Source organism: Astyanax mexicanus, chromosome 15 (assembly GCF_023375975.1).
Source record: "Astyanax mexicanus isolate ESR-SI-001 chromosome 15, AstMex3_surface, whole genome shotgun sequence".
NCBI lineage: Eukaryota > Metazoa > Chordata > Actinopteri > Characiformes > Acestrorhamphidae > Astyanax > Astyanax mexicanus.
Window position 1 is genome coordinate 27,164,956 of NC_064422.1, and position 27,563 is coordinate 27,192,518.

General features: G+C 38.0%; 1 protein-coding gene across 1 annotated transcript in view; it reads right to left on the reverse strand.

Annotated features, from left to right (window-relative positions):
• The window catches only part of dnah9 (dynein, axonemal, heavy chain 9), a 163,885-nt gene extending 138,298 nt beyond the window's left edge, over positions 1-25,587 (reverse strand). The window contains exons 1-23 of the mRNA XM_022668867.2: positions 25,138-25,587; positions 23,688-23,884; positions 21,193-21,351; positions 20,974-21,104; positions 20,668-20,879; positions 20,021-20,254; positions 17,907-18,074; positions 17,708-17,824; positions 16,139-16,289; positions 15,563-15,677; positions 15,344-15,412; positions 13,198-13,324; positions 11,426-11,681; positions 10,933-11,174; positions 10,686-10,821; positions 10,346-10,542; positions 9,241-9,665; positions 7,798-8,020; positions 6,379-6,545; positions 4,046-4,730; positions 3,673-3,858; positions 888-1,018; positions 488-614 (exon numbers count right to left, since the gene is read on the reverse strand). Coding sequence (XP_022524588.2) covers positions 488-614; positions 888-1,018; positions 3,673-3,858; positions 4,046-4,730; positions 6,379-6,545; positions 7,798-8,020; positions 9,241-9,665; positions 10,346-10,542; positions 10,686-10,821; positions 10,933-11,174; positions 11,426-11,681; positions 13,198-13,324; positions 15,344-15,412; positions 15,563-15,677; positions 16,139-16,289; positions 17,708-17,824; positions 17,907-18,074; positions 20,021-20,254; positions 20,668-20,879; positions 20,974-21,104; positions 21,193-21,351; positions 23,688-23,884; positions 25,138-25,494 — 4,812 coding nt within the window. The 5' untranslated portion in view covers positions 25,495-25,587. The remainder of the gene's footprint in view (positions 1-487; positions 615-887; positions 1,019-3,672; positions 3,859-4,045; positions 4,731-6,378; positions 6,546-7,797; positions 8,021-9,240; positions 9,666-10,345; positions 10,543-10,685; positions 10,822-10,932; positions 11,175-11,425; positions 11,682-13,197; positions 13,325-15,343; positions 15,413-15,562; positions 15,678-16,138; positions 16,290-17,707; positions 17,825-17,906; positions 18,075-20,020; positions 20,255-20,667; positions 20,880-20,973; positions 21,105-21,192; positions 21,352-23,687; positions 23,885-25,137) is intronic.
• Between the last annotated feature and the right edge of the window lie 1,976 nt (positions 25,588-27,563).

Here is a 27,563-nt window from a genome sequence, read left to right on the forward strand (position 1 = left end):
ACACGGACAAATTATATGTATATAAGTATGAAATTAGTTTTTAGTAAAAAGATAAAAATAAGAATGAACTAAATTGAAGTATATTCCAAAAAATATATAAATAAAGCAAAATGCATATATGGTATAATATATTATTTAGCAAAACCCATCTATTTATTATACTTTTAAGTTCTTCTTGATAGTTGTTCGTAATGGTCCATTCACAACTAATAAAAAAAAACACTGGAAAAACAACTAAAAGAGATAAAAAAAAGAGTTTTTCTTTTAGCATCATGATTATAATAAATTGACTGACTTATTAAGAAGGTGAATGTTAATAATATCAAGTAACTGATCATGTTTTAATAACATATCTGTTAAATAAGTTGAATTACCTGTAGTAGCCCATTGTTCCAATCATGTTTAAATCAAATAATCCTAAATAAAATCATTCCAGTTCTTAATAAGAACCATTTTATTAACAATTTTGCTTGTGTGCATGGTGTACCTGATGAGGGTCAGTGCCATTGGACAGAATATCCAGCAGGTCAGCAGAGGAGATGAAATAGAACCTGGGAAAAGCCAGGCGTTTGGTGTCCAGATACTCAGCCAAAGCCTTCTCACAAAGAGCCAGCCTGCAAGAAAAATCATCCTGACCATCAAGCTGTCATTGCTGAGAGGTTGCAAGTGTGTGTGTGTGTGTGTGTGTAGGTTACAAGATCATAGTTGTGTGGAAACACAGACTGAAATATGGTCCACAGATTCAAGCAATATAACACTATGAATGGTTCCATCACACCACATTAATTTCCCCACATACTTCACTGCTGTGAGAAAGTGAGGCACTCTAAACAAAATCAGAAAAAAAGAAAAAAATATGAAAAGAGCATAAAAAACAAGCTGCGAACCTGCCCTGAATGTCCTCCAGTCTGCTGTAGAGCCCGGGTTTATTGGTGGCCTCCACAACGTTGGGCGTTTTATGTGCATCATAAGCCAGCTCTTTGAAATCTGTATCAATTCCTTCAAAGCGCTTGGAATCCTGCAGAGATGTTCGTGAGGGAATAGCTCAAATGAATTTTTATTTCCCAGCGGAGCAAAAATAACTGACATTATTAACAAACATCTGTTTTTCTGCCTATTAGAATACCATGATAATTATCTCAGCGCGTTCAGCCAAAAGCAAGATAAGACAAACATTTTCATCTCTGATCTAAATCTATGAATGCAGTGCCAGTGGGTAGGACAAGATGCTTCTCGAGTCAGTAAGGGCCTCATTTGAGCTAGGCCAGCTCTTCATTACAGGCATCTGGTTCGCTCATTGATAACAGATACATTCTGAAGTGCATTCATATTTTCTGTTTTGATTGATGTTGCGCATTTGCACAGACGTTGTTATACAGTCTTATGCAAAGGTTTGGGCACGCCTGGTCAGACTGCATGTGTTCAGATCCTCTGACAGGGGCACATTGCTGCAGTTTGTAAAGCAAAAACACTGTTTAGTAGCTTCATTTAACAGAATACAAAAATATATTTATATTAACTTAAGAACATATCAAGAAATGATGTGTAAAGTACATTATTTAATCACTTTTTTTGCCCATGTTAAATTTTTCATCAAGGGTGCCCAAAAACAACCCCTTATGCAGTGGCTGCCAATAACTTATAATAATAGTTTGGTGACACCAATTTACTATACTGGAGCTAAATGGCTAATAAAGCTAATGATCTCAAACAGACTTGCTCATGTAGTTTCTACAAAAGTGCAATTTAAACTGCATAAATGTTTCATGGTGGCTGCTAGCCAAAACATAGTCTATATGCTAGTACTGTTTTAGCTATATAGCTTTAAACCACTTTTATAGATAACAGTGCTGATTCCTTATTTTACTGCTCCAAAAACACCAGTACCTAACTTTCCATAAAAGTTAATGCAGAGGAATTACATTACATTTTATTATATTATTTTTTTGAAGTGTTTCTATTTTAAAGGTTCAAACAATGTGAATCACAACTGTAATAATAAAACCATGCAGAATTAACTAATATATATATATATATATATATATATATATATATATATATATATATATATATATATACACTGCTCAAAAAATAAAGGGAACACTCAAATAACACAATATAACTCCAAGTAAATCAAACTTCTGTGAAATTAAACTGTCCACTTAGGAAGCAACACTGATTGACAATCAATTTCACCTGCTGTTGTGCAAATGGAATAGACAACAGGTGGAAATTATTGGCAATTAGCAAGACACACTCAATAAAGGAGTGGTTCTGCAGGTGGGGACCACAGACCACTTCTCAGAACCTATGCTGTCTGGCTGATGTTTTGGTCAGTTTTGAATGTTGGTGGTGCTTTCACACTCGTGGTAGCATGAGACGGACTCTACAACCCACACAAGTGGCTCAGGTAGTGCAGCTCATCCAGGATGGCACATCAATGCGAGCTGTGGCAAGAAGGTTTGCTGTGTCTGTCAGCGTAGTGTCCAGAGGCTGGAGGCGCTACCAGGGGACAGGCCAGTACACCAGGAGACGTGGAGGAGGCCGTAGGAGGGCAACAACCCAGCAGCAGGACCGCTACCTCCGCCTTTGTGCAAGAAGGAACAGGAGGAGCACTGCCAGAGCCCTGCAAAATGACCTCCAGCAGGCCACAAATGTGCATGTGTCTGCACAAACGGTTAGAAACCGACTCCATGAGGATGGTATGAGGGCCCGACGTCCACAGATGGGGGTTGTGCTCACAGCCCAACACCGTGCAGGACGCTTGGCATTTGCCAGAGAACACCAGGATTGGCAAATTCGCCACTGGCGCCTTGTGCTCTTCACAGATGAAAGCAGGTTCATACTGAGCACATGACAGACGTGACAGAGTCTGGAGAAGCCGTGGAGAGCGGTCTGCTGCCTGCAACATCCTTCAGCATGACCGGTTTGGCAGTGGGTAAGTAATGGTGTGAGGTGGCATTTCTTTGGAGGGCCGCACAGCCCTCCATGTGCTCACCAGAGGTAGCCTGACTGCCATTAGGTACTGAGATGAGATCCTCAGACCCCTTGTGAGACCATATGCTGGTGCGGTTGGCCCTGGGTTCCTCCTAATGCAGGACAATGCTAGACCTCATGTGGCTGGAGTGTGTCAGCAGTTCCTGCAAGATGAAGGCATTGAAGCTATGGACTGGCCCGCCCGTTCCCCAGACCTGAATCCGATTGAGCACATCTGGGACATCATGTCTCGCTCCATCCACCAACGTCACGTTGCACCACAGACTGTCCAGGAGTTGGCGGATGCTTTAGTCCAGGTCTGGGAGGAGATCCCTCAGGAGACCATCCGCCACCTCATCAGGAGCATGCCCAGGCGTTGTAGGGAGGTCATACAGGCACGTGTAGGCCACACACAATACTGAGCCTCATTTTGACTTGTTTTAAGGACATTACATTAAAGTTGGATCAGCCTGTAGTGTGTTTTTTCACTTTAATTTTGTGTGTGGCTCCAAATCCAGGCCTCCATTGGTTAATAAATTTGATTTCCATTGATGATTTTTGTGTGAGTTGTCAGCACATTCAACTTTGTACAGAACAAAGTATTCAATGAGAATATTTCATTCATTCAGATCTAGGATGTGTTATTTGAGTGTTCCCTTTATTTTTTCGAGCAGTGTATATCAGAAAAGCATTTACCTCAGGTAACTGTGAGCGAATGTCTTCTGAGCCAATGAAAATGCTCTCCAGGTGTGACCAGGTTCTCTGCACCTCAAACCAGATAGAGATGACCGAGTCGGCCACAGACAGTCTCTTCTGCCATGATGACACTTCTTCCAGAAAGAAGGCAACGTGCTTGGAGGACATGAGGTTCTGCAGCTGCACCTGTTTTTTTTAATGATATGAAATAAAAAAAAGCTGTAAAGGTTCTTAATATTTAAAAATATAAAAAACATCACAAATGTCTATTAAAAACAAACAAAAAAAATCATTTGTATAGGTAATTTTTTCTATGACCTTTACTTGTATGAGTTCTGTCTTTCAGACTATATTAGACGTGAATTATTCTTACCTGGTTGTCTTCAAGTGTCTCAACCAGGTCCTCATCTGATTTAAGAAGAGGAACACTAGTCCTTGGGTGAGACTCGTAGCCAAACTCCATCGCTGTCCACGTAGCGTCCAGCTCAGTCAGCACCTTCTCCATGCCCATCTCCTTCACAGCTCTGTCCACGATAGCCCTCACCTCATCCTCGAAGTGGTGCAGGTTGAGGTTCAGCAGGTCAGTCAGCGTGGTGTCCTCGTCCATGCTGAAGCGGACCCCCGTGGCCGTCATCAGCTGCTGCCAGTGTCTGGGCCGGATGGCCGGGTTCTGGAGCTCGGCTATAGCACGAAGGGATGTCAGGGTGTTCTTCACGGTGCTGTCGAGACCGCAGAAGGCATCCCACGCTCGGGCCTCTTTATCTAGCAAGCGCAGCTCTTTGGAGAAACGCTTGCACTCTAACTCCATCTCTTCCACGTTGATCTCTCTCCACGGGGTGGTCCGCCATGCTTCAAGATTAAACCGGACCACTGAGACCACGTCCCAGAGTTCTTTGAGAATCGACACCTCTTTACGACACTGTTTGAGTTGTTTGTAGTCAGGGATGTTGACTTCAAACAGGCCAGCTGACTCAATGAGTTTCGCCATGATGGACTCCATCTCCTGAATCTGTTTGTGGGTGGTGTCCAACATCTCGTACGGGTTTACAATGTCAAACCTGAGAGAACAATAAAAAAAAAAAAAGACAAAAAAACACCACCATATAAACAAAAGTGTGTCTGCTAATTTATTAGTTCTCTCACATTTAGGAGTATTAAAAATAGCTTATCTTACAGCAGCCATAAAATCCATTTTAAAATTACGTTTGGAGGAGAAAATTTGGTAACACTTTCTATGAATGTCAACTCTATTAGACTCTATAAAACACATTAATAACATTTTATAATGCTTTCATAAGGCATTATAAACATGCATAACCCATTATAGCCATGTTTATTAAGCATTATGACATAATAAGCTGTGCTTATAATATATGTGTTAAAATAGTATATATCTATTTTAATAATCTAGTCCCACAAAGTCTGTCACTGTACTTGGGGTGCACAAAGACCTGTTATAATACATTATAATGGACTATTACTGATAATATACTTAAGACAAATATAATTCATATGTTAAAAATATATTTAGAGTATTATATTGGTTGAGTTTCTTGCTATTGACGTATAACATTATAAACAGCTATTAATGCAGTATGATCACAATTCATGATGCATAATAAACATGGCAATGATGGATTATACATTTTATAAATATGTATAGCCATGTTAATAATGCCTTATGAATGCATTATAATGGGCTAAGAGTATGTTTATAGAGTCTTATAGAGATGACATTCATAGAAAGTGTTACCGAAAATTCTTTTAAATTCTTATACTTTTTTTCTTGAGGGCCACTGCCAGATTACATCGTGCTAAAAGCAGCTAAAATCTGATACTGGTCAGAAGCTATCCTGAAATAATCTGATGAATGGGTATTTATTACATAGTCTTATGTAGGGGTGCTTTGTGTGTGTGTATGTAAATTTTTATGTAGGCGGATGTATGTGGATGTCTGCTATATATATTTAGAATATTTTATTTATTTGTTTTTTTTTTTACTCTTGATGGAGGGGTGTGTGCAAAATGTGTTGGGTTATTCATAGTGTTTTAATTGTGTGTCTATATGTACCTGTTCTTTGGAAAAAAGGAAAAAACTAATATATATTCACAAAAAAAAAAAGCTTATCCTGCTTTTGTTAGAGTAACTGTCACTGTTGTCTATTGTAATCTAATCTAATCTCAGAAAGAGAAAAACAGAGGATGGAGAACCATCCTTCCAGAGAACACAGTTCTGTCCCACTGCTCCAAAGGCTCAACACTGGCTTCTACTGGCAATACTTTTTTACAGGGGCTATACAAGCTGTGTGTATGTGAATTTGCACATCTCTGTCAGCAATGAATGCAACTTAAGTAATTGAGCACATTAATTAGAAGCTGTCTACAACAATTTATAAAATAAATTAATTACAAATTAAAATAAACAGCCCGTTTACAAGCATATGGCCATCCAGCCTTCCACACTTTAGCCCCACACAATTCATGAAGCCATTAAAATGTTTCAGCAAGGACCTCCTTTTGTTTTTAATTGAGTAGGTTAATCATAGCAGAGGCCTTTTATATGCATAAACCTTAAAGGTACAGTACAAAAAAACAAAAAAAATCACATTCTTGTTCGTATTTGCTATTTAGAATAAAGGTTCTGATATGTGTTTTTCTTATGACATTGGCATAAAGAGGTTGATAATAAAGCCCTGTGTGTCTTACCTGAATGGACCATTTTTGCGAAAGTGTTCTCTGAATTTGAACTGTTCCACGTCAAATGTGGCGCATTTCCTGCGTAGGTTAGCGACTTCACTGGCCTGCAGCGGAGCCACATGCTGCTTCACCACTACGGCTTGCTTCTTCATGTTAATCCACTTTTCTGGAAGCTCCTACACATGACGAGAAAGATACACATCCATTAGACTAATAAAAAAACAATGCTAATCTGATTTCATAGTCTTTTGCAAGTTCTTTGTTACTGTCCATAGAGAATGCTGTCCTCTGTAGAGCCCTCCAGAGGGACTGTTTTTTTGTTCACTCACATTTCCACACATACAGTAGTCCCACAAGTTCTCAGTACTGTTTAAATCTGGTGACTGTGTTGTGTTGTGCTGTATTGCACATATAACTATCCCTATAGTTGAATATTCTATCAATTGTTGAAACAAATATGAACCAGTTACATATCAAATAAAATGTTGTGTGCATTTGCTAACTAACAAGACAGACAATAAAGAACAAATTATTCACAAAATTATTTTACTGTCAAAACAGACAAAAGACAAATCAAGAATTATCGAATCAAATAATCAGAAATAAAATATAACAAAACTACGTTTTCTATGAATCCAGTTTTTCCATCATTTTTCAGGTTAACCAAATTAAAATTGAGACAAATACAAGACATTTATTTTAGCTTATAGTTTTTAAATTATGTGTTAGTCCTCTGTTTGTATTCCGATATGGCATGTATTTTCAATTGCATTTGTGACTTATTTTAGACACAGTCTCAATGCCAAAATATTACACTGTTTAGACCAGTGTTTAGAAACGTATGGTACTACTTATTTATTTGTATTATCATAAAGGAGTTAATTCATTCTTGAGCATGATTTATTACAAGATTTCAGCTTTTTATACTTTGCATGTTTTTATAAAATGCTCATATGAGAGATGATCTGTATGCTTTCGGTTCAGCTCTGGGTTAAGATGAGGTAATTATTACTGTAAAAAGTAAGAGAAGTACTAAAAGTATATTCTACTCTGTTTTGGTTCAACTTTTGCAATTATTTATGATCCATAGGCCCCTGGAACAGTTAGGGTTAGGGTTAGGGTTAGGGTTAGGCATAATTACATCACCAATTAATTGACTATTAAATATTTGGCAACTAGTCTGCTCATTGATTTTAGTTGATTCCATCAATTAGACATTGCACCCCTATATCTCGTCAATTCTTTTTTAAACTACAAGTGTATCTACTAGCTTCAGCAATCACTAAACATTTCTAATGTTCTAATGAAATGTCTGTGCTATCTGAAGTGTTTACCTTCATTTAACGTGTGTATCTATTAAATTAACACTTAAGCTGCTACCGCGGCTCAGTAGTATCTGCGTTTGAGAGATTTTATGAAGGCACTTACCTCAAGCTGTTTGTACACCACATCTGGCAGTTCCTGCTCATACGTCTTCAGGAGATCAATGGTGTGCTGCAGCGGCTCAAACATTTCATCTGTGGCGCCCTGCCTCTCTTTCACTGCCATTAAGTGGCCCATAACCTTTACCAGGCCAGCGTAATCCCCCTCCTCTACTTTTATACCGAGACCACCCTCAGTGCACTTAATAAATTCCTCCAGCTCTGACAGACTATAGAAGAGAAGACAAATACAAAGTGTCATCAAACACAAGTGACAGGCAAATCAATTCATGCATATACACTATAAGTAAATAATACAATGCCCATAAAAAGGAAATAGGAGATAGTTAAATGATTAAAACGACCAGTAAACATTATTCAAAAGTATAGGTAGGATAGGAGAACTGATTGTAAAATTAATTCTCTGAAAATGCATGAATATTATGCAGGGGTCAGCAATTAAGTTTAGCTGCGGGCCAGATATTTTACAAGCCATTACGTGGCGGCCACAAAAGAAAAGTGTAATGAGATGGGGTGCTACAGACTAGTAGCTCTGCAGCCCAGAGGATTGTTAAACCCAATTGCAAAACAGTTGAATTCCATTTAGGTAAATCCAAGAAGAAAGGGAAAAAAAATAAACAAACAAACACACTTCCTTTTCACGCGGGTCCAATACACTACCGCTTCCCAGGCTAGTGAATTGGGACACTTCCGGGGAAAAAAAACAGCCTTATAAGCTATACCTTATATAGTTGTACCCACCTGGCAAGATGTGGACATCCTAGTGTCTGTCCACAAGGCTCTGAGCCTGCTAGTGGGCTTAAGCATAACTCCCTTATTCTGTCACTTATGAGTAAAGAGAAAGCTTTAAGTGTAGCAGAAAGTGATTTGATTTATATTGTGATACATATCGATATCGGCTGTTATGGAAAACTATATTGTGATTTTTTTCCAGATTTTTTGCCCAGCCCTAGCGTATGAACATGGATATGATTTCTGCCAGAGTCACTTGCTTGTGTTTGCACAGACAATTCTAGCCAGACACCATCAGTCATAGTCACCACCACCACCCACTATGCTGTCTACAGTGGGAGGTAATGCCCTCTTTAATGTATTCCCGGTACATGACATGACACAGCATAGCTTTGTAAATGGTATGGCCCATCCATATTACAGCCACTTATCAGGCTTTTCTCAAACTCTATGATGTTAATTCACGTCACCATGCTATGAACATGCTGGCTCCACATGCAGCGTGATAACACCTCACAGCTTATAGAGGTGTGGACGTTCCCAAGCATTGCTTTAGTTGACACTTCATAATCAGTTTATATACTGCTAACCCAAACTGTTGGCAAATTAGTGAATCTATATAAGATTCAAGGTATTACACTGCATTTATTCACTGATATACAGTCTGACTAATTTGGCTTTAAATGCTCTACATTACCTGTTTGTTACGTGATCGATAAGATGCTGTTTGAACATGAGGCTCCACTTTTTGATGATGTTGAGCAGAGCACTCTTAAAGGCCCGGGCGTCCACCCTCATCCAGCCCTCGAACACATGAACAGGCTCGAGCTTCTGCACTTCTTCATACATCCTCTCATAGGAGTCCACTTGTTCTCGAAAGCGCTCCAGAGTGGGAGGGTCCTCCGGAACCCCTTCATCAGCATGAGCCTCGATCTCCTCGGTTGTGAGAACGTGGCCATAAAGCAGGAACTGCCTCATAAACTCCTTTCTGTCGTCGACATAGAGGTAGGCGTAGCGTTCAAACGCGTTCCGGTGCTCGCAGCACTGCGCCATGACCCTGTGCACACGCTCCATTAGCAGCTGACGCATGTCTGCAAGGTCCGCCATGTCCTCCATATCAGCCTGTAAAAACACATCATCGAAAGCTGAATGCAATGTGAGGAATTTATGCAGAGAGAAGATGAGCTGGATAAGGAAGAAGTTCTTGTGCAGGACAGTAGCAGGAAAATGCTAATAAAAAATATACATATATTTCTTACATTTACTTTTATTTCCCCACTACCTAAGTACTAATTTTGTAACCAAGTCCTTTTTTCTGCTCAACTTTCAACATTTCATTAGTTTATTGAAAGAAAAGGTGGGACGGGGCAATTTATGGCTAGTTAAGGCTAAAAAAAAATAAATAATGATTTTAAAACAAGTGACTGTAATCATGATTTGGTACAAAGGAAGAATCCTTGATTTAAGAATCTTTGTAATCACTGATAGCTGTGTATATTTTAAGAAATATACTACAGATGAAAATTAGCTTTGTGAAGTCTTTGAAGAGCAAAAAAAGAACCATCCTATGTTGAACACCTGTGCGAAGTTACATTCACAAATACCACTTAAAATTGGCAAAACAGAAGCCAGAAATTGTGTTTACTTCATACATATCAACAAAACATCAACAAATATATATTTTTCAACAATATAACGCAAGACCACATGCTCCACACATTACAAATGCAAGGCTGTGCAAGACTGAAAAGCTTTTATATGAAAAGAGTTTATTTAATAGAGTAAATACATTTGAAAATGACCTGATAGTGTGGAAAGCTGCTATGTTCAGCCAGCCTTGGCACTAGAGAGGAAATCCTGTACACATCGTTGATGAGGCTCTCCACTAAGTCATAGAAGCCATCAGAAGCCCCAAACTCCAGAGATGGATGAAACACCAAATCATGAACCTGCAGGTCTAGCTGAGCTTCAAAGAGAGGAGCCAATCCAGGCTTCTGGTCTGCAGCAGAACATTGAGAGGGATTTATAGAAAAAGAATTACAATTTGTCTCCAAATCATAGTTTTAAAGCCCAAGAAGAATGTATTCCTAGCTAATATAATTCAAGCTTAAATGTAGCTTAAGTGTGAAATATGAATCATACCTGTATTGTCCAAAAAGAACTTTAGGGAACTATCGATGCTGTTGAAGAAGCCGTCTATGACCATTTCATCAATGTATTCCACATACGACCTCCATTCATCTGAGGAAGGGTCGGCTTTGAAAAGTGACAAGTTATTCTAAAATGAAGAAGAAAAGAAGATTAAAACTAAATAATAGATTTTAGATGTTCACCATCTGAACATTTGTCACAGTAAAGGCTTTCCAGAGGGTTTATTTCCATCACTGACCTTCAGTAACAAATGGATCTTTGCCCCGGAGGTACGGAACTGGCCATAGGTTTTCTCCAAGCGCTCTGGTCTGTCCTCCAGGTTGAGTAAAGAGTCATTTTTTCCATCTTTCCTCTCAAAGACAGGATTAGCCCACGTCTTCATGATGCTCTGGATCTCGTCCACATTGTCTTTGGTTTTCTGCAGTCTCTTTTCAAGGTCATGTACTGCTTCACGAACACCCTGAATGTACTCCCAGATTCCTAGAACAACAACGATTAACTCGATTGAGTAAAATGACAAAGATTTAAAGATATCATGTAGGTCAACTTTTCAGAACATCAGCCAAATTAATATTAAAGGTCTTTAAACAATTACTGAATGTACTGTGAGCATTTTTACCAATTACAGATGTCCCCAAAGCAAAATAAATCCAAAAGTACTTGTAACTCCCATTTTACATAAGATTTTAGGTTTGTGCAGAAGAATCTATAGCATTATTCAGGTTATGTACCATTGCTTGTCCAGTTGATCGTGTCCTCAGCCTCTTTGAGCTGAAGATCAATTGTTCTCAGCTGGTCCTGGATCAGAGGAAACTCCACCTCCAGCACTGTCCCAATCACCTTGTTGTACCAGCCTACCATTAGATCCAGGTTGGCCACGTACTGCCACAGCAGCTCCTTGTTGGAGTAAATATCTGCTGTGAGGTCTGGAATATCTTCAGATTCTCTGGCCTTAAGGTACTTAACCTCTCTCAGCACTGACACCAACTACAGGAGAGAAAAAAAAAACACATCTGAATGTACTGATTCAACTGCATTGATTTTGGACAGTCAGAAGTGATTGTTACAATATTAACAAAGATTAACATGATTACTTTGATTAACAGTGATCTGCACTGGTCTAAATGTTGACATAGAGAGAAAGCTGTTTGGGGAACAGAAGCCAGCTGAACTGAAAAGCCTGGAGGGAATTAAGTCACTTTGACTTATGGGTGAATGATGGGAAGGTAACTAAGGCTCACACGGTCTGAAGGCTTAAAGCTGAAGTGACAGTTTTAGAAGACTGCTGGATGGGTACACAGATCAGGGAATTCATTTTGTGAAGGAATGAAGGCCTCCCATTTTTAGGAGACACTGGAGGCACCCATTGGACACCCTGGGGAGCAAAGAGTCTAGAAGCAAGGAGGGCTGCTCAGTGCTGGGAGAGAGAGGACAGTTCCTTCCATCCTGAAATGTGAACACTGAGTTCCATGTTGCAAAAGACCAGAGGGAAATACAGAGGGGAAAAAAACAGGGCTTAGCTGTGGGAAAAGGGACAAGGCAGGAGCAGTTTACATGCGAACAGAGTGAAGGGGGGGTCTTGTTTTATTAATAATCTAATAAATAGAGACATTTATTTTCATGAAGAACTGAAATAAAACAGTTTGGTCAAAACTAAAACTGTATAGTGAAAACAAAATGTTTTTTCTTTGCTGTTTTTCATTTATTTTGACCCCATTTCAGCATTGTATAATATTAAATAGCCTACATGTATCTTGCTTTCATGAAAAAGTAATCACAACATTTTAATTTAAATAATACAGTGCTTTTACTATATATTTTATATAATAAAAAAAAAACATTTAATTAAGGAATAAGAAAAAGCTGCCGGGCTCTGCCAGGTTTAATGCCGTTTAGCGTTTAACTTAACTGCTAATGGTTGGCTTAAAACATTCAAATGTATGAAATAATGCCACATGAACTCTCTGAGCTGGATTACTCGCTGAGTTGATGACAGAGTGAAGTCCCTGCATGAGCTCAGTCTTTACATTGCTCTGTGGCTAAAGGGAGCCCAGTCTGTTTCTAGCTATAAGCTAACTTTGACACATCTAATCTGTGTTCAGTATAAATTATTTGATATTTTCACTTCACTTTCACTTCAACCGGAAATATGTGGAAATCAAAAATGTGAAAAAACTATCAAGCAATCAAAAAAAACAAACACTTTCTGTGTTTGGTCAAATCTTTTTGGTTGCCAAATATTTGGTGCATTCCTAATCATTATAATTGTTCTCATACCAAATGCCCATCAGTGTATAATGGTCTCAGGTGTCTAGTCCTTTCAATCTCTCAAATTCTAAGACCAGTACTCAGCTGATTTGGCCATTTGGGAGCTCATTTGCAGTTTAGTAAACGGCGACTATACTGGAAACCATAGTCACTATGCCCAATGTTAAAAATATTATGAAACACATTCCAACCTCAACTGCACATGAAACATCTTTAATAACACAGTTATTTGTACCTGAGGGTTGAAGTTAACGGTGATGAGTGTGGTGGTTGGGTCTCTGGAGATCAGCGGCTGGTTGAGATTATACTGAGACTTCTCCCCCACAGACTCTGTCCATCTATCATACAGCTTAGAGGTGTACCTAAAAGATTAAGGACACAGGGAAATTAGTGAAATATGGTACTGGAGAAAAATAAAATCATCTCTTATAAATAACTGGATTTTTTTAAAATAAAAATGATGATTCAAAAACACTTAACACTGCTATGAATATTTTAACAGTGTAACTCAGTTGGAAACCCTATATATGTGCCCAATAAATTAGAACTTCTAGACACACTTCTAACTGTACACACTAGACCTATCTGCACCTGACGATTATCTTCTGTTGATTATTCTAACAATTGATTTGTAATTTAATCGATTGACCATTTTAGTGTTTAGTGTTTCTAAAAAGGGTTTCATCCAATGAAAATTTCAGTTTTTCCACAATTTAGGGCAGTTTTGTTGACGAGTCCCCCAAGCCCAAATGCACTACAGCTCCGGAAAAAAATAAGAGGCCACTCAAAAATGATGAGTTTTACAAAAAACTAATAAACCTCTGGAATATAATCAAGAGGAAGATAGATGATCACAAGCCATCAAACCAAACTGAACTGCTTGAATTTTTGCACCAGGAGTGGCATAAAGTTATCCAAAAGCAGTGTGTAAGACTGGTGGAGGAGAACATGCCATGAAAACTGTGATTAAAAAACAGGGTTATTCCACCAAATATTGATTTCTGAACTCTTAAAACCTTATAGTATGAACTTGTTTTTTTTTTCTTTGCATTATTGGAGGTCTAAAAGCTCTGCATGTTTTCTTTTATTTTAGACATTTCTCATTTTTTTTGTAAATAAATGCTCTAAATGACAATATTTTTATTTGGAATTTGGGGAAAATGTTCGTTGTCCGTAGTTTATAGAATAAAACAACAATGTTTATTGTACTCAAACATATACCTACAAATAGCAAAAGCAAAGAAACTGATTCAGAAACTGAAGTGGTCTACTGTACACCTATATATGTGGAGAATCTAGAATAAACTGAAATTAATTAAGTGACTTTTAATGATCTAGATCATGATTCTAGAAGACGTCATCCCTTTCTGTAAAACTAAACACATGCCAAGTATTTAAATTCAATATTGCTAAATGTAGGAAGCATTCAAGCAGCGGCAATGCAGAACGGAAGCAAAGAACAAAAACACATTTATTATAAGCGGGGAAGGGATTGCGCCTGGCGCCCGACTGCAATCTCGTTGGAATCCTATCATGAGGGCCAGCGTACTCTTCATTGGAATTCTACACACTGGATGCGGGGTTAATTGTCTTATTGCAGTTGCAGCACAGAGTCCCAAGAAATCAAGCAGCTCCATGGGTACACATAAATCATAAGGCTCTGTGTCAAGAAGTAATAACTAGAGATGCCCCGTAATAGCCCTAACTAGATTGCTTGTGTAATACTAGTGATTACCATCATCTAACGAGAGAGCTTAATTTTTGACTGGAGAGAATACAGGTCCGTTCCGGCTGCAATTCATTTGATGTTAATCAGAAGGGAAAGTATGCAACGTGAAGTGTATGCGTTTTTGGGCGCAAAAAAAAATGTGAGGCACATGAGAACATTTAGAGCTGCAGAGCTGTTGGACTTTGAGCGCTACTGAAGCAACTGAGCGGGCTTGAGAAAATGAGACCCCTGTGTAATAATCTACAAACACTGGCTTTTCAAATGAGCAAATAAATCATGTTAGGGACTGCATGTCTCAATTCAATTCCTCTGTACTTCTTTCCACCACCTTTGCTTCAGGGCTTATGCAAGAACATATGTCTACCTTGCAATAAAATAAAAGTTTATTATGTACTGTAATAGTCTAAGTATTAAGATGTTGTCAGTGTGCCAAATGGGGGCAGGAATGATAAAGAAAACAACAACAACACCTATGAAGGATGAACTTCTCAATACCTCTCTCGCATCCTCAATGAGAAAACACTAACACACAAACAAATGCTCCCAGCCACGAGCAGCAAGGCACGCAATAATAATGGAGAAAACATCAAACATAAGCCTTCATAAATGCCATCGCAATTATCTTTCTTATACAAGCTCTTTAGTGACTCACTGTTTGAGCAGAAGCATCATTGCGTCATATTTCTGTGTGACTTTCACCCCTTCCTCCGATTCCATACATCTAAAAAAAAAAAAAAAAAAAAATGAACAAAAGAACAAGGCTAATGAAACATACAGTGTAATAACAACAGTACGCTTAACGCACAGCAATTTATCATATCAGGGATGTTTTTAAAGCAAGCTACAAGCAGCACTCCAACAGAGCACTCACGGATGAGTAACGTATCTGAAGCTGTTGTACGTGGTCTGTATTCGTTCCTGCAGTTGCTGGGCCCATCTCAGTCCACCCGCTACAACCGGCATGTTCTTATTGACAGGGCTGTAACCTGGGAGGGCAACAATGAAGAGATTTGTAAAGAGTACTTCGACCCCAATCTAGCCCTGTGTGATAAAGTGTTTGCCCCCTAAAATTCCCAAAAAATGACTTTGTAACCTTTTCCAGACTGACAGATGATCAGTGATGTGTTTTAAAAACTCTTTAGATTCGTAACGTGTTGTTTTTTGAGATCCAAATAAAATGTATAATTATTTTTTTTATCAGATTTAGGGCTCCAAACTTGTGTAAATGCATTATCATGCCACTGTTTTTATTATATCCATGCCACAAAATAGCCTAAAATGTTTGTTGCATACATTTCTAAGACCATATAGAGTCCAGGTCCAGTGAGCAGGCTAAGGTTGAAAGTTTCATTGTATTCAACTCAATTTACTGTTGATAAAATGTGGGTGGATCTTTCACGTTTACTGAAACCTCTTATGGTCCACATTTACATAAAGTCTATCTTACCAAGCTCCTCTTCGCTCTGAATGTGTTTTTTGTACAAGGTTCTGCAGTTATTGAGCTCCTTGTCAAACATTGTGATCAGCACAGGGTACTTCTTCTGAGAATCAGCTGCTATCAGAGGACGCTCCAGCAGACTGCCAAACATGTCCAGAACCTGCAAAAACAAAGTCACTCATAGCAATATGGCAGTACTATGGTACTATATGGTATTATGGCACAAACCTTTTGGTAACTGAAAATATTAGGCAAAATATGTGTGTTTGAATAAGCAAAAAATAACTTACACCAGACTATAACTACTTCATTTCAAGTCTTAATTAATATTTCAGTGCTTCCTATAACATTAGGACTTTTTCCAGCAGCTCTACATTTCCACACACTGCTATAAATAGAGCAGGCAGGGAGTGTGGGAGAGAGCTGTCTGGGAGAGCCACTCTAAAATGTATAACTGTTTTTTCACTAAATGTAATTCACACTTAAACATTGAAATGTGGCAAAAAAGAGTGTTAAAACTCAATTTACTACGCCATTTGAAACAGTTCGTTTTTGCAAGTCCATCATGGATGGCATTAGAAAGCATAAAAATATAATGCTTGATTTATTACAAAAACATCAAAAAGGAAGATACTCATTTTACAAATGTCAATGCTAGATGCTCTACCAAGAGAATCTCTAAACAAACTACCCAAACTTCTGACCAATAGAATGTGTCAATTCATTTATCACACTCGATATCAGTTCAGTGGCTACCTCTTTGCAAACAGCTGAAGCGCACAAGCGGTGCAGGGCTAAGACAGCTGAGTTTACCAAAACACTAACTGCCTTTCTTTGTATAAATTACAGTTGCATGTGACCAATTTACTGAAGTAAATCCATGAGGAAAATAGCACTGCTGAGGTACATTTATCTTTAGAATGGCATTTCTGTGGTAACTATCTAGGTAGCTAGTTAAATGTCGGACTGGAACAGCAGCTTAAATAAATTTAAGACTAAAGTGGCACTGCTAAAGTAAATTCATGATTAGAATATCACTGTTAAGGAAAATTCGCTTTTCTTTTAATAATTTGGGTCATCCTTAAGCAGTTTATACTTTAAAAACGTTCACTGGACCATATTTAGAATCTATTCTTATCAACAGGCTTTACAAATCTATTCTTGTACAGGTGATGTTAAACTTGTAGAACCTCTAAAAACACATTTTTCCAGACTAGTACATCCAAAAAACGTTTTCATGACACAAGCACCAAGAATTCAAATCAGAAATTTTCTATGCAATGTGTGTTTCAGTTCATGCTTTCTTAATACAAATCTGTCATGGTCTGTAACATGTGCACAGACCAATCGTAAAATTCAGGCTGCATTTCTGACAGTTTAATTATACAGATAGGAGGAATTCATACGAGATCAACAAAAAACAGAAATGACAGATTGTGTGTGTGTGTGTGTGTGTGTGTGAAGTCTAAGTGACTCTTTTACAATCAGAAGCATCTGTGCTAGTCAAAGCTTTATCTCCCTAATATGGATTTCAGAACATGGATCTGTTTTTGTGTGATACACAACACTGTCACTCACCTTGAAGGCATGCTCCAGGTTGCAAGAGTCATCAAAAGCCTGACAGAAAATTGCACCAAGGCGTCGATCTGTGTCTTCCAACTTGTGTTTAAAGTCATTGAAATCTGCCTCGAACTCCTGCAAGAATTGCTCTGTTTAGTAAGTGAATTGAGTGAGTATTGGAGTATCTAATCCACTTAGCTGCAAGTCATCTACTTACCAAATTACAAACATCTAGGCAGTCATAAGACTTCTCTGCAAATGTTTTAAATCTCTCCTGAAACTCTTCATGCAACCACACAACCTGCTGACTGAGTGATCTTCCACGAACACCTCCAAACTCCAGCTTCTCAAGCTTCATCATATCCACCACAGCCAGCAGCAAAGCCTGGAGACAAGAGAAATCAACCAAATCACATGTAGATCTCCCCTCGTCACTCTGATCAACAGTGCAATGCTAGCCAGTGCTAGCATCTATTAGCTGAAGTAAGTGACATTTAGTTAGTATTGTCCTTAAAGTAGCTTCAGCTGCCCAGTGATGTAGCACTAGCTGCAGTTTAAAAATAAAGGTTTATGTTGTTGGCCTTATTTATTCGAATTGGTGCTTATTTTTTAAATTTTGTTAGGCAAGTTTGTTTCATAATGAAAATGAGACATAAGCTGTATCTGGATGTGATTAGTTTCTCAGGGGGACGTCTGTAAAAAAATATTTCACACTTCCTCTCAGGGATAAAACTCTTGCACCCAGATTGCAATTGGAAAAAACAGGAGGACCAGTAAGTTGACATCGAGTTCAGTAGCTCCTCCATTTCCACTCGCTGTTGTGTTTACGTGGATCTCCATGGAAACACGCACCCAACCAAAGTATAATTACAGTGCATGGCAGTGGACAAATAGCTATTTTATTAAACACGAGCTGACAAAACTCAAAGACGTGCGTCCGAACGGGACTAAAATTACCGTAGGACCACAGAGTTTAGCGAAAACAGTAGGTATTTCAACCTGTAATTTTCTCAGAGGACGTCTGAGAAAAACACATACATGGTCATTCCGGGTTGGGAATAAAATCACAGAGCAGCCCCCAAAAAGAGAAAATTACCCCAGGACCCCCTAAGAAACTAATCCCGTCCGGATAGGGCTATAGTAACATTTGATAATGAGAACCATGATCAAAGTATTGCAATTTTTTATCAATGAATAAAAACTAAATAATAATGTACAAAAACTGATAAATTCTTCCTTTTTATCTTTCTTGTAATTAGCCCACACTAAACCACATTTTGCCCCTTACCATGCTCATATTTTAACAATTTAACAACTAAATCTTTTTCTGTACACTTTCTGGACAGAACTAGAACAGAAAACAAACTACAATCGTTAAATAGAAGTCCTAATCTTCCCATTTCCCTGAGTACACTTAATCAACACAGCCTGAATTGCCTCTGCGGACACCATCTATAAAGTAAACAATTTTTTTTTAATGTAGGGAAGAAAAAAAAAACACATTAAAAAGGACCCTAATAGTGTTTATTATTAAGGCTTGAAACCTACAATATGCAAAAATCTGCTTAATATATAAAATCAATCTAAACTAACCTAGTTCACGAATGCACAACCTCTAGAGACATATGAACACCCACCACCCAAATACCACCTTTATATTTATGGAGGCAGATACTGTTTTTACTTTGATGTGATGCTTCATTCTGTTTCATTAATGTTGATAAAAGATAGGCCAATGTTTCATCTTACAAAAATGTTTCTAAAACGTACTAAAGCTACCTTTTAGTTAAAAGAATAAAAGCTTCACGTAATCACCTGCCAAAATTAACACTGCTAGCCTTCTCCCTTTCAACACTGGTAGCAGTGTGAGATAAGGGGAATCCTAAATAGTGGGATGGACACAGAAAAATTGGCAATAAACAAGAAAATCCCTATATAGCAAAATTGAAATGCATACATGTTGGTATATCCAACATATTGTTTTAATCCATTGTTATTTATGTTTGTTACAGTAGTAAGTATTTTAATTGTGGCCCTTATTGTGAAGTGTTAGAGAATGTAAAATATGTTGAAAAAATTATTTTAATATATATTGTCCTTATTCAAACTGCCAAAATATCACTGTTGATTCACTGAGCAGGCAAACCTGAAACGTAATTTTTTTTCTGAGATTTCAAGTTAGAAAAAAAATTAGATACTGTACATTTGATATATCAATATCAGAAAACAGATTACAGAGCAATCCTAAGAAATCATAAAGCTACAGCAGCTCACTATCAAGATCCCAGCACTTCTTGACCTTGCCCTGCCATATGATACTGCTGCACTCACCTCAATCATCTTTAATCTCTCCATGAAGCGGTCCAGCCCGGCAAATACCATGAAAGAAGAGAAGTCCCAGGGCTTGACCTCCATTCCATTTCTCTGGTACTGACTCAGGCTGTTGCGTTTGTCCTCAAAGACACTCTTGAAGTGCATAAGCACGTCCAGGGTAGTCTGCACATGAGCAAGGCTCTCTGCCACATCACCTTTCAAAATGTCTTCAGGGTTCAGATGGCTGCGAGCCTTTATATGTGTATATAAATACACACACAAGACATTTCAAAACATCAAAAGAGAGACCTTTATAATATATTATGCAGGTTTCATGTTATACAAGAGAAGAAAAGGGTGCTTAACTTTAAAGGCAAACCAAGAAATCTTCAGAAACCTTTTTGAGATATATGAAGATATTTTTTCATAAATATAAAGAGATTATATTTCAAGCCGTGTTGACTTCTTTATACATTTTTTTTTTCTTCAAAATGTTCACCCTAAGTAATACACAGTGAAGGATTGGAAATTATATTGAAAACAATGACTTTCCAAAATTCAGTACTCATAAAATGCTATTTATTTACCCTGCATGCCTTTTAAATTGCCTAACATGCCTTTTAATTGACACTTTCTTCGCATGTTCAGAACAGTGCAGAATGTACCTGCTGAATGAAGAGGTTGCAGAACTCCTGAAGGAGAACGATCACTCTGGCTGGAGTGTTGTAGTGCTTAGAGTTGGCCCACACTAGACAAACTGTGTGCATGAGAGGGGCAATCCTTTCTTTCACATTACTGAACTCAGTGCTCTCCAGATCTTCAGTAAGTCGTTGCAGAGGTTTCAGGAACAAATTGATGTCCGTCGCTTCTTCCAGAGCTACATTAAAGGAACCCAACAGTTACGTCAACAGGATTTGTGCAACTGACCCCTTCAACAATAGTAAAATTCTTTGTACATTTTGGATGTTTACCTCTTTCAACATCCTGTACCATGTTTCTATAAGCAGGATAGTAGCTGCTCTCTATTACGTCCAGAAGTTGTGCCATCTTGGTCACTTTAGGTGACTTGAATTGGTCATTTATGCACTGCAGGTCTGCATATCTATTGGGAAAGCACAATAAACACAATATTACCAGTGAACAAAAGTAGGAAATAGAGTTTTTATGTAAGAGCAACACCCTGCACTGACCTGTTTTTCCAAAAGTTCAGCTCCACTTGCGGTGTGGGATTTGTGCCTTCCAGTAGTGGCTCGGATGAATCTCTCTTGAGGACACCATGGATCTGATGACTCCAGTCAATCACCATAGATTCAATAGAGTGGATGATGCTTTTATCGACCAGCTCTCCTCTGCAGTGTTGAGAAAAAATAAACACATTAATGTTTTTATGACTATGGTCTGTGCTTCTACAATAAAGCAGACAATACAAAGACAATACTTGTTTTACACACAATCTCTGAGTGGACACACACAACCTGAAATATAGTGATGATAGCTTGGTGTGCACACACACACACACAACCATGTTAAAGTGATTAAATAATTGTCCTTCTTTTTCTTTTTGACATTTCATAAACATATAAAAGCACCAACCAAGTCAATGTCTCCATGTATCTGCAAGATCATTGATTAAGGTGAGATATATACTGTGAGTGAATTTGTACGTGTGTCAATATGAAATAGGAGACCTGTTATTATTATTATGCTCTGATTTTATCCTATCCTAAATATTTCTCCTGAGACCTGACATTAGTGTGAGATATGCTGTGATTTTCAAGACCTGTAGTGTATATCCAGCTTATGTTTTTCACACCTATTAAACAGTGTGAAATGTGGTCTTTTTTATTTGAAACATGAAAGTCAGCAAATGGTAGTTTTATGTTTTAGTGGATGTCAGTGTAAAGAAGTTTGATTCCAATTCATTTGAGTTTTTCTATCTGTGCATTCATCACAAAATTTAAGACCAAAAGGAAGATCCAAAAAAAAAGTGGAGAGGCACTTAGGTGCAATTATACCAACCACCAACCCTGATCTCTGGAAAAACACTGGAAATAAATACCCCTGATCTAAAGTCTAAAAAGTAACATTACAGGTACTCTTAAGTTAACTTCAAACAGGCATGCCTAAACTTTGGAGTTTCACTCTGAGAAGTCAGTCAGGAGAAAAGAGCGAAAGCATCTTGGCTGAGAAAAGCCTCTGAGGCAGATAGCTGTTGTTCTTTTAATGGATTTCAGCTCTGCTATAACTCATGATATAGCAGCATCAGTTCCAGCTTCAGCAGACACTTTTAAGCTTGCTGTAGAACAGGCGCCAGGCAAAAAACACAAAGGAAAAAAGGAACAAAAAGACAGAAAGCTTGTTTCAGGAAAGCTGTACAAGTCTACATCCTGAAAATGGTTCTTCAAAAGGTTCGTTATGAAAGGAATGGTTCTATACAGAACCATGACACAAAGAACTATCTGAATGGCTTAAGCTGCATCACCTTAAGACCAAAGACGGATTTAGACTCAAAATTAAATAGGATGCCAGCGGAGTCGTTTGTCTGTACTTTGTATTACGTATTTTTGTGCATATTTTCTGAAAGTTTACGCATAGACAGAACAGAGCACAGAACAGAGAGTATCACTGAAAGTAATGAGGGCAACGTAGTCAATAGTTTAAATGAAATGCATATTAGGGTGCTTTTATTCCTACCTTGTTTGGTCTGGAACAAAATAGTAGGTGTAAACAACAATTCAACTGAACCATGGTCCAGTTTATTACGTAGTGTAAAAGCACATTTCTACGAACAACAGGAAGAAAAAGAATGGTGTTGTGAAGAAATCCGACTCCCCTTTTTATGCATGAGTGTCTTTTTATGCTTGTGATTGAGGTATAAAATAAATGGGGGGATCGGTTACACTCATTCTGCTGCATGACACACAAGCACTTGGATGGCATTAAAATTGGATACAACACCTATATACACAATTAGCAAAACTAACAACATTCTACAAAACAACTAATGTGAAGTATATAAGGAGATGCAGCATATGTAGGTGATTACAACAGGGAGTATTACATTTTTTTTTAGACCTCTCACTAAACTGCAGTGTAAACCCAAACCTAACTGGACAAAATGTATAATGTACCAAATGTATAATGCAACAAACACATAGTCTGCATTTGATCCAGACTGTCCTTAAGGCCCTCAAGTTTAATTTATGTGTAAGAGAGTATAAATGAGGCTTAATACAAAACGGTTGGCAACCACAGCCATACAAACAACTTTGCACAAGTTCCAACAGCCACAGGACAAATGATTTAATAGATTAGATGACTATTAAGCTCCCTGGACAATTCATTAGTCACACTAAATTAGTTCCCTTGTCTTATTAAGTGTGCAAATCCAGTCAGGTAAGGATTACACAGTCTCTTGAGATCTTTTGTACCATTTTAGCCTCACTCTTCTCTCTGTGTGCTTCATGTCTAAGCTGAACACTAGCATTGACAGGACTGACAGTGACAGGGTGCCAAAATCTAACAGGCTAGCTGGAAGGTGAATCCAGTTCGCGAAAAAGTGGAATAATCTCAAGATGTGAGCCTATCTTTCTAAAAGCAACATCATAGTTAATGTTAATGACACTCAAATACAAACAACAAGCCTTTTATATATTTAAAAAAAGTAGCAGATTCTCAGTCTTACCTCTTTTCTTTCTCAGATGCAGCATGTTCAATTCTCTCTGATCCTGGAGGAAGAGGAAGGACAGTTTTTCCTTTGGCTTGTCCCACCACCACAGACACACTGGTCCTCAGGACATGTGCATGTCGCATGAGGTCCTCAGACACAACACATGGCCAGTGAAAGTGATTTTTTGTGTTGCACAGAACTGGAACCACAACCTGCAGGACAGGGAAAAGTGCAAACTCAGAGCAGATGTTGAGACAGGAGCATATTGTAACTAAAGCCTTCAGATACGCCTCTACAGATTGTTTATGGACCAGTGTGGTCATGGTGTTTAAGTAGGAGGCCTGACTTGATAGAGTTTTTTTTTTTTTTTTTTTTTTTTTGTGGACAATAAATCTTCCACGATATTATTGTCATTTTAAGATGGACTTAATTATAATAGAATAACATAACAAAGCATTACATTTCATACCCTTTACAATAAGTTGATAATATAATTATCATGACAGGCCTATCAGGCAGCCTGATCAAACATGGTCATGTTGGCCATCCTGCTTGGTTTGTTTGGTCCTGTTTTTTTTTTGTTTGTTTGTTTGTTTTTTTTATTTACTTTTCTTTACTCAAACAAAATCAGAGAAACTGATTCAGAAACTGAAGTGGTCTCTTTTTTTTTTTTTTTTAGAACTGTGTGTTTTTCACCCCAGCCGTACTAGCTACATATAGACAAAAATATTGGGACATCTGCTCATTCGTTGTTGTTTCAAACAAAATCAAGACAAAAGGTACATCCTGGATTTAATCATTGTCTACAAAATAATTGTAGTTAATTATCTAATTATCTAACTAGCTGCCCAGGCCAGACTTGTTTAAACTGGTGTGAGGATTTGATGCTATCCAGCAACAACGTGGCCAAACTCCTCCCAAAAGTATAGGATGCATTTTGTTTTGTGCCAGAACTCACAATGACGACAAAACAACAAAAATAAGTGTAGTTGGAAGCATTTTTGACCAAAACCAGTTAGATTAATTCTACAGTAACTACAGTCACTGACATGCAATTTGCACAGAGTGTGAAGTTTAGCTATCCAGCTGCCATTCACCTGCTAGTGAGAGAGTTCATTAGCATACAATGGAATCAAAACACAAAGCTCAACCGCCTATTTAGCTTAGCTAGCGCTAGCTAGCAAGTTAGCAATTATACTTAATTAACGAACAAGCTAGTTGGCTAGCTAGGTAGCTAGTTAACTTATTTAACGTATATTTTCGCAAGTCTAGTTGACCTGCTGGCTCAACAAAATAACAAATAAGCCAATGACCAACAAGTGAGCGAGCTAGCTGTTAGTTAACGCCGGCTAAATTAACGTTAATTAGACAAGCTAACGTAGCTGGCTAGTTAGTCTAACTAGCTAACCTGCATAACTTATACAAGGCAACTACTCGCGTAAGTTAAGTCAAAAATTAACGTTACCTCTTCCACAAACGCTGGTAATTGCTCCAAGGGAGGGCCGCACATGGTTCCGAAGTATACATTAGTCTTTACAGAGTCTGGGGTCAGACTGGTCTGCCCTCGTTTGATAAAATAAACCGCTTTATTCTTTTGAGAGACCGCAAAGTCCACAGCGGGTATCAGCTGTCCAGCGGCGGTCAGAGAGATCACCAGGGTCGTGTGGTCAGATTTATCCAAGAAGTCCTGAATCACCTGTTTCTGCTCCTCCACTGCCAGACATTTCTGCCAGCGGTCTGGTTTGAGTCTCAGGGTTTTGAGGACACGTTCCTGTAAGAAATGCAGTCTCTGGTCACCTGCTGAAGACTCCTCTTCTTCCATGTTTATCTGAGGTTCTGGAGCTGCTCTCCGAGGACTGGGAGAAGTTAATGGGAGAAGTTGTGAGTGACTCGTTGTCCTCGCTGGTCTCCACGGTAACGCAGTGTTTGCATTAATGGGACGTGTTGCTCTGGGGCTTCACACACAGCACTGCTTAGATACTGTGTTTAGACTCTTTATTTGACCCATTGGAGTCTCTTTCACCTTTTAGTGTAGTTTTATTGGCTCTAATACTGTCAGACTAAAGAACAGATTAATTTATAGCTTTGGAAAAAAAAAAAAGAGACCACTTCAGTTTCTGAATCAGTTTCTCTGATTTTGCAATTTATAGGTATATGTTTGAGTAAAATGAACATTGTTCTTTTATTTTATAAACTACGGACAACATTATCCTAAATTCCAAATACAAATATCTTCATTTAGAGCATTTATTTGGAGGAAATTAGAAATGGCTGAAATAACAAAAAAGACCTCAAATAATGCAAAGAAAATAAATTTATATTCATAACGTTTTAAATATTCAGAAATCAATATTTAGTGGAACAACCCTGTTTCTAATCACATTTTACATGCACCTTGGCATGTTCTCCTCCACCAGTCTTACACACTGCTTTTGGATAACTTTATGCCACTCTTTGTGCAAAACCAAGCAGTTCAGCTTAGTTTTATGGCTTGTAATCATCCATCTTCCTCTTGATTATATTCCAGAGTTTTTCAGTTTGGTAAAATCAAAGAAACTCATACATTTTAAGTGGTCTTTTATTTTTTCCAGAGCTGTATATACAAATACAAAACCTCAAAGTACAGAAACAAACATCTACACACTAAAATCTGATACACACTTCTTCTACCCACAGGTGTTTGTCATTATCAATTAACACACTTCTGCCCCATGACTTTTTTATGTCACTGTATATTTTAGCATATAGCCAGCCCCTGAACTCTTTCCAGATATTTTTTTAATCAATAGTTTTTATAGGACAAATCACATCGCATACAATCTAATTGCTTTGAATGACATAAAATGAAATATGATATAGATACAGTAATAATAACCAACTCAACTAAAACAGAAAAAACATCCCTAACTCACAAAACTTTACTGTAAAAGAGGTGGATGTAGATCTTGTTTAACCTCAGTCTCCTTTAATGAATAATATTAGGAAAATCCAGATCTTGTCATATAATTTAAGTTTATCCTTCAACATATTTTTTCTCCAAATTTAATATATTTGTCATTTCTGCAATCCACTGCCTAATCGATGATACTCGATTGTGACCTATTTTGGAATTATATATATATTAAAAAAAGGTTAGTACATTCAATATTTTTACAGATACAGTACCAGTCTAAAGTTTGTACACACCTTCTAATAACGACATGTTTAAAATAAAAATATATATGTAAAGCATTTTAATAGATAAAAGCGATATTTGTCGGTGCAGCCCCTCCCTCTCCTCACAGTAATCTTATCATTACACCTCAATCTCAGGTGCGACAGCACCTGTGTTAGGACTTGAGTTTGAATCTGTTTTGGAACCTATGTTCGGACCTGTTGGACCTGTGTTTGGACTTGTGTTCGGACCTGTATTTAGACCTGAGTTCGAGCCTGTGTTTAGACCTGAGTTCGGGCCTGTGTTAAGACCTGTGTTTAGACCTGTGTTTGTACCTGTTTTTATGGAGGTGAAAGGCATGAAGGAAGCTTTGGAGCGGAAAAGAGAAAAAAAGTGTCCGAGAGATGGAGCTCGCGCGTTGTTTGCAGGTAGGACAATGTTTAAATAACAATTTTTATTTTGTAACATTTAGCGCTTGTGCGCATGCCTGTGCTCCTGCCAGCTAACACCATCGTAAACACGCTTTACAGCGTTAGCTTCTACTAGTCATGCTCAGACTAAAGTGCTCTGCTGTTAGTAATTGATGCTGACTGGCTAAACTACTTGTTTTATAAGTATACATTTCTTCTTTTGGGTAAATATGATTAAATATGCTTAATAGTTTAGTGCACAGTAATTCTGTGGTCACCTGATGTACCACATTAAAATGATTTGTTTATTACCTGTGGTGGACCACT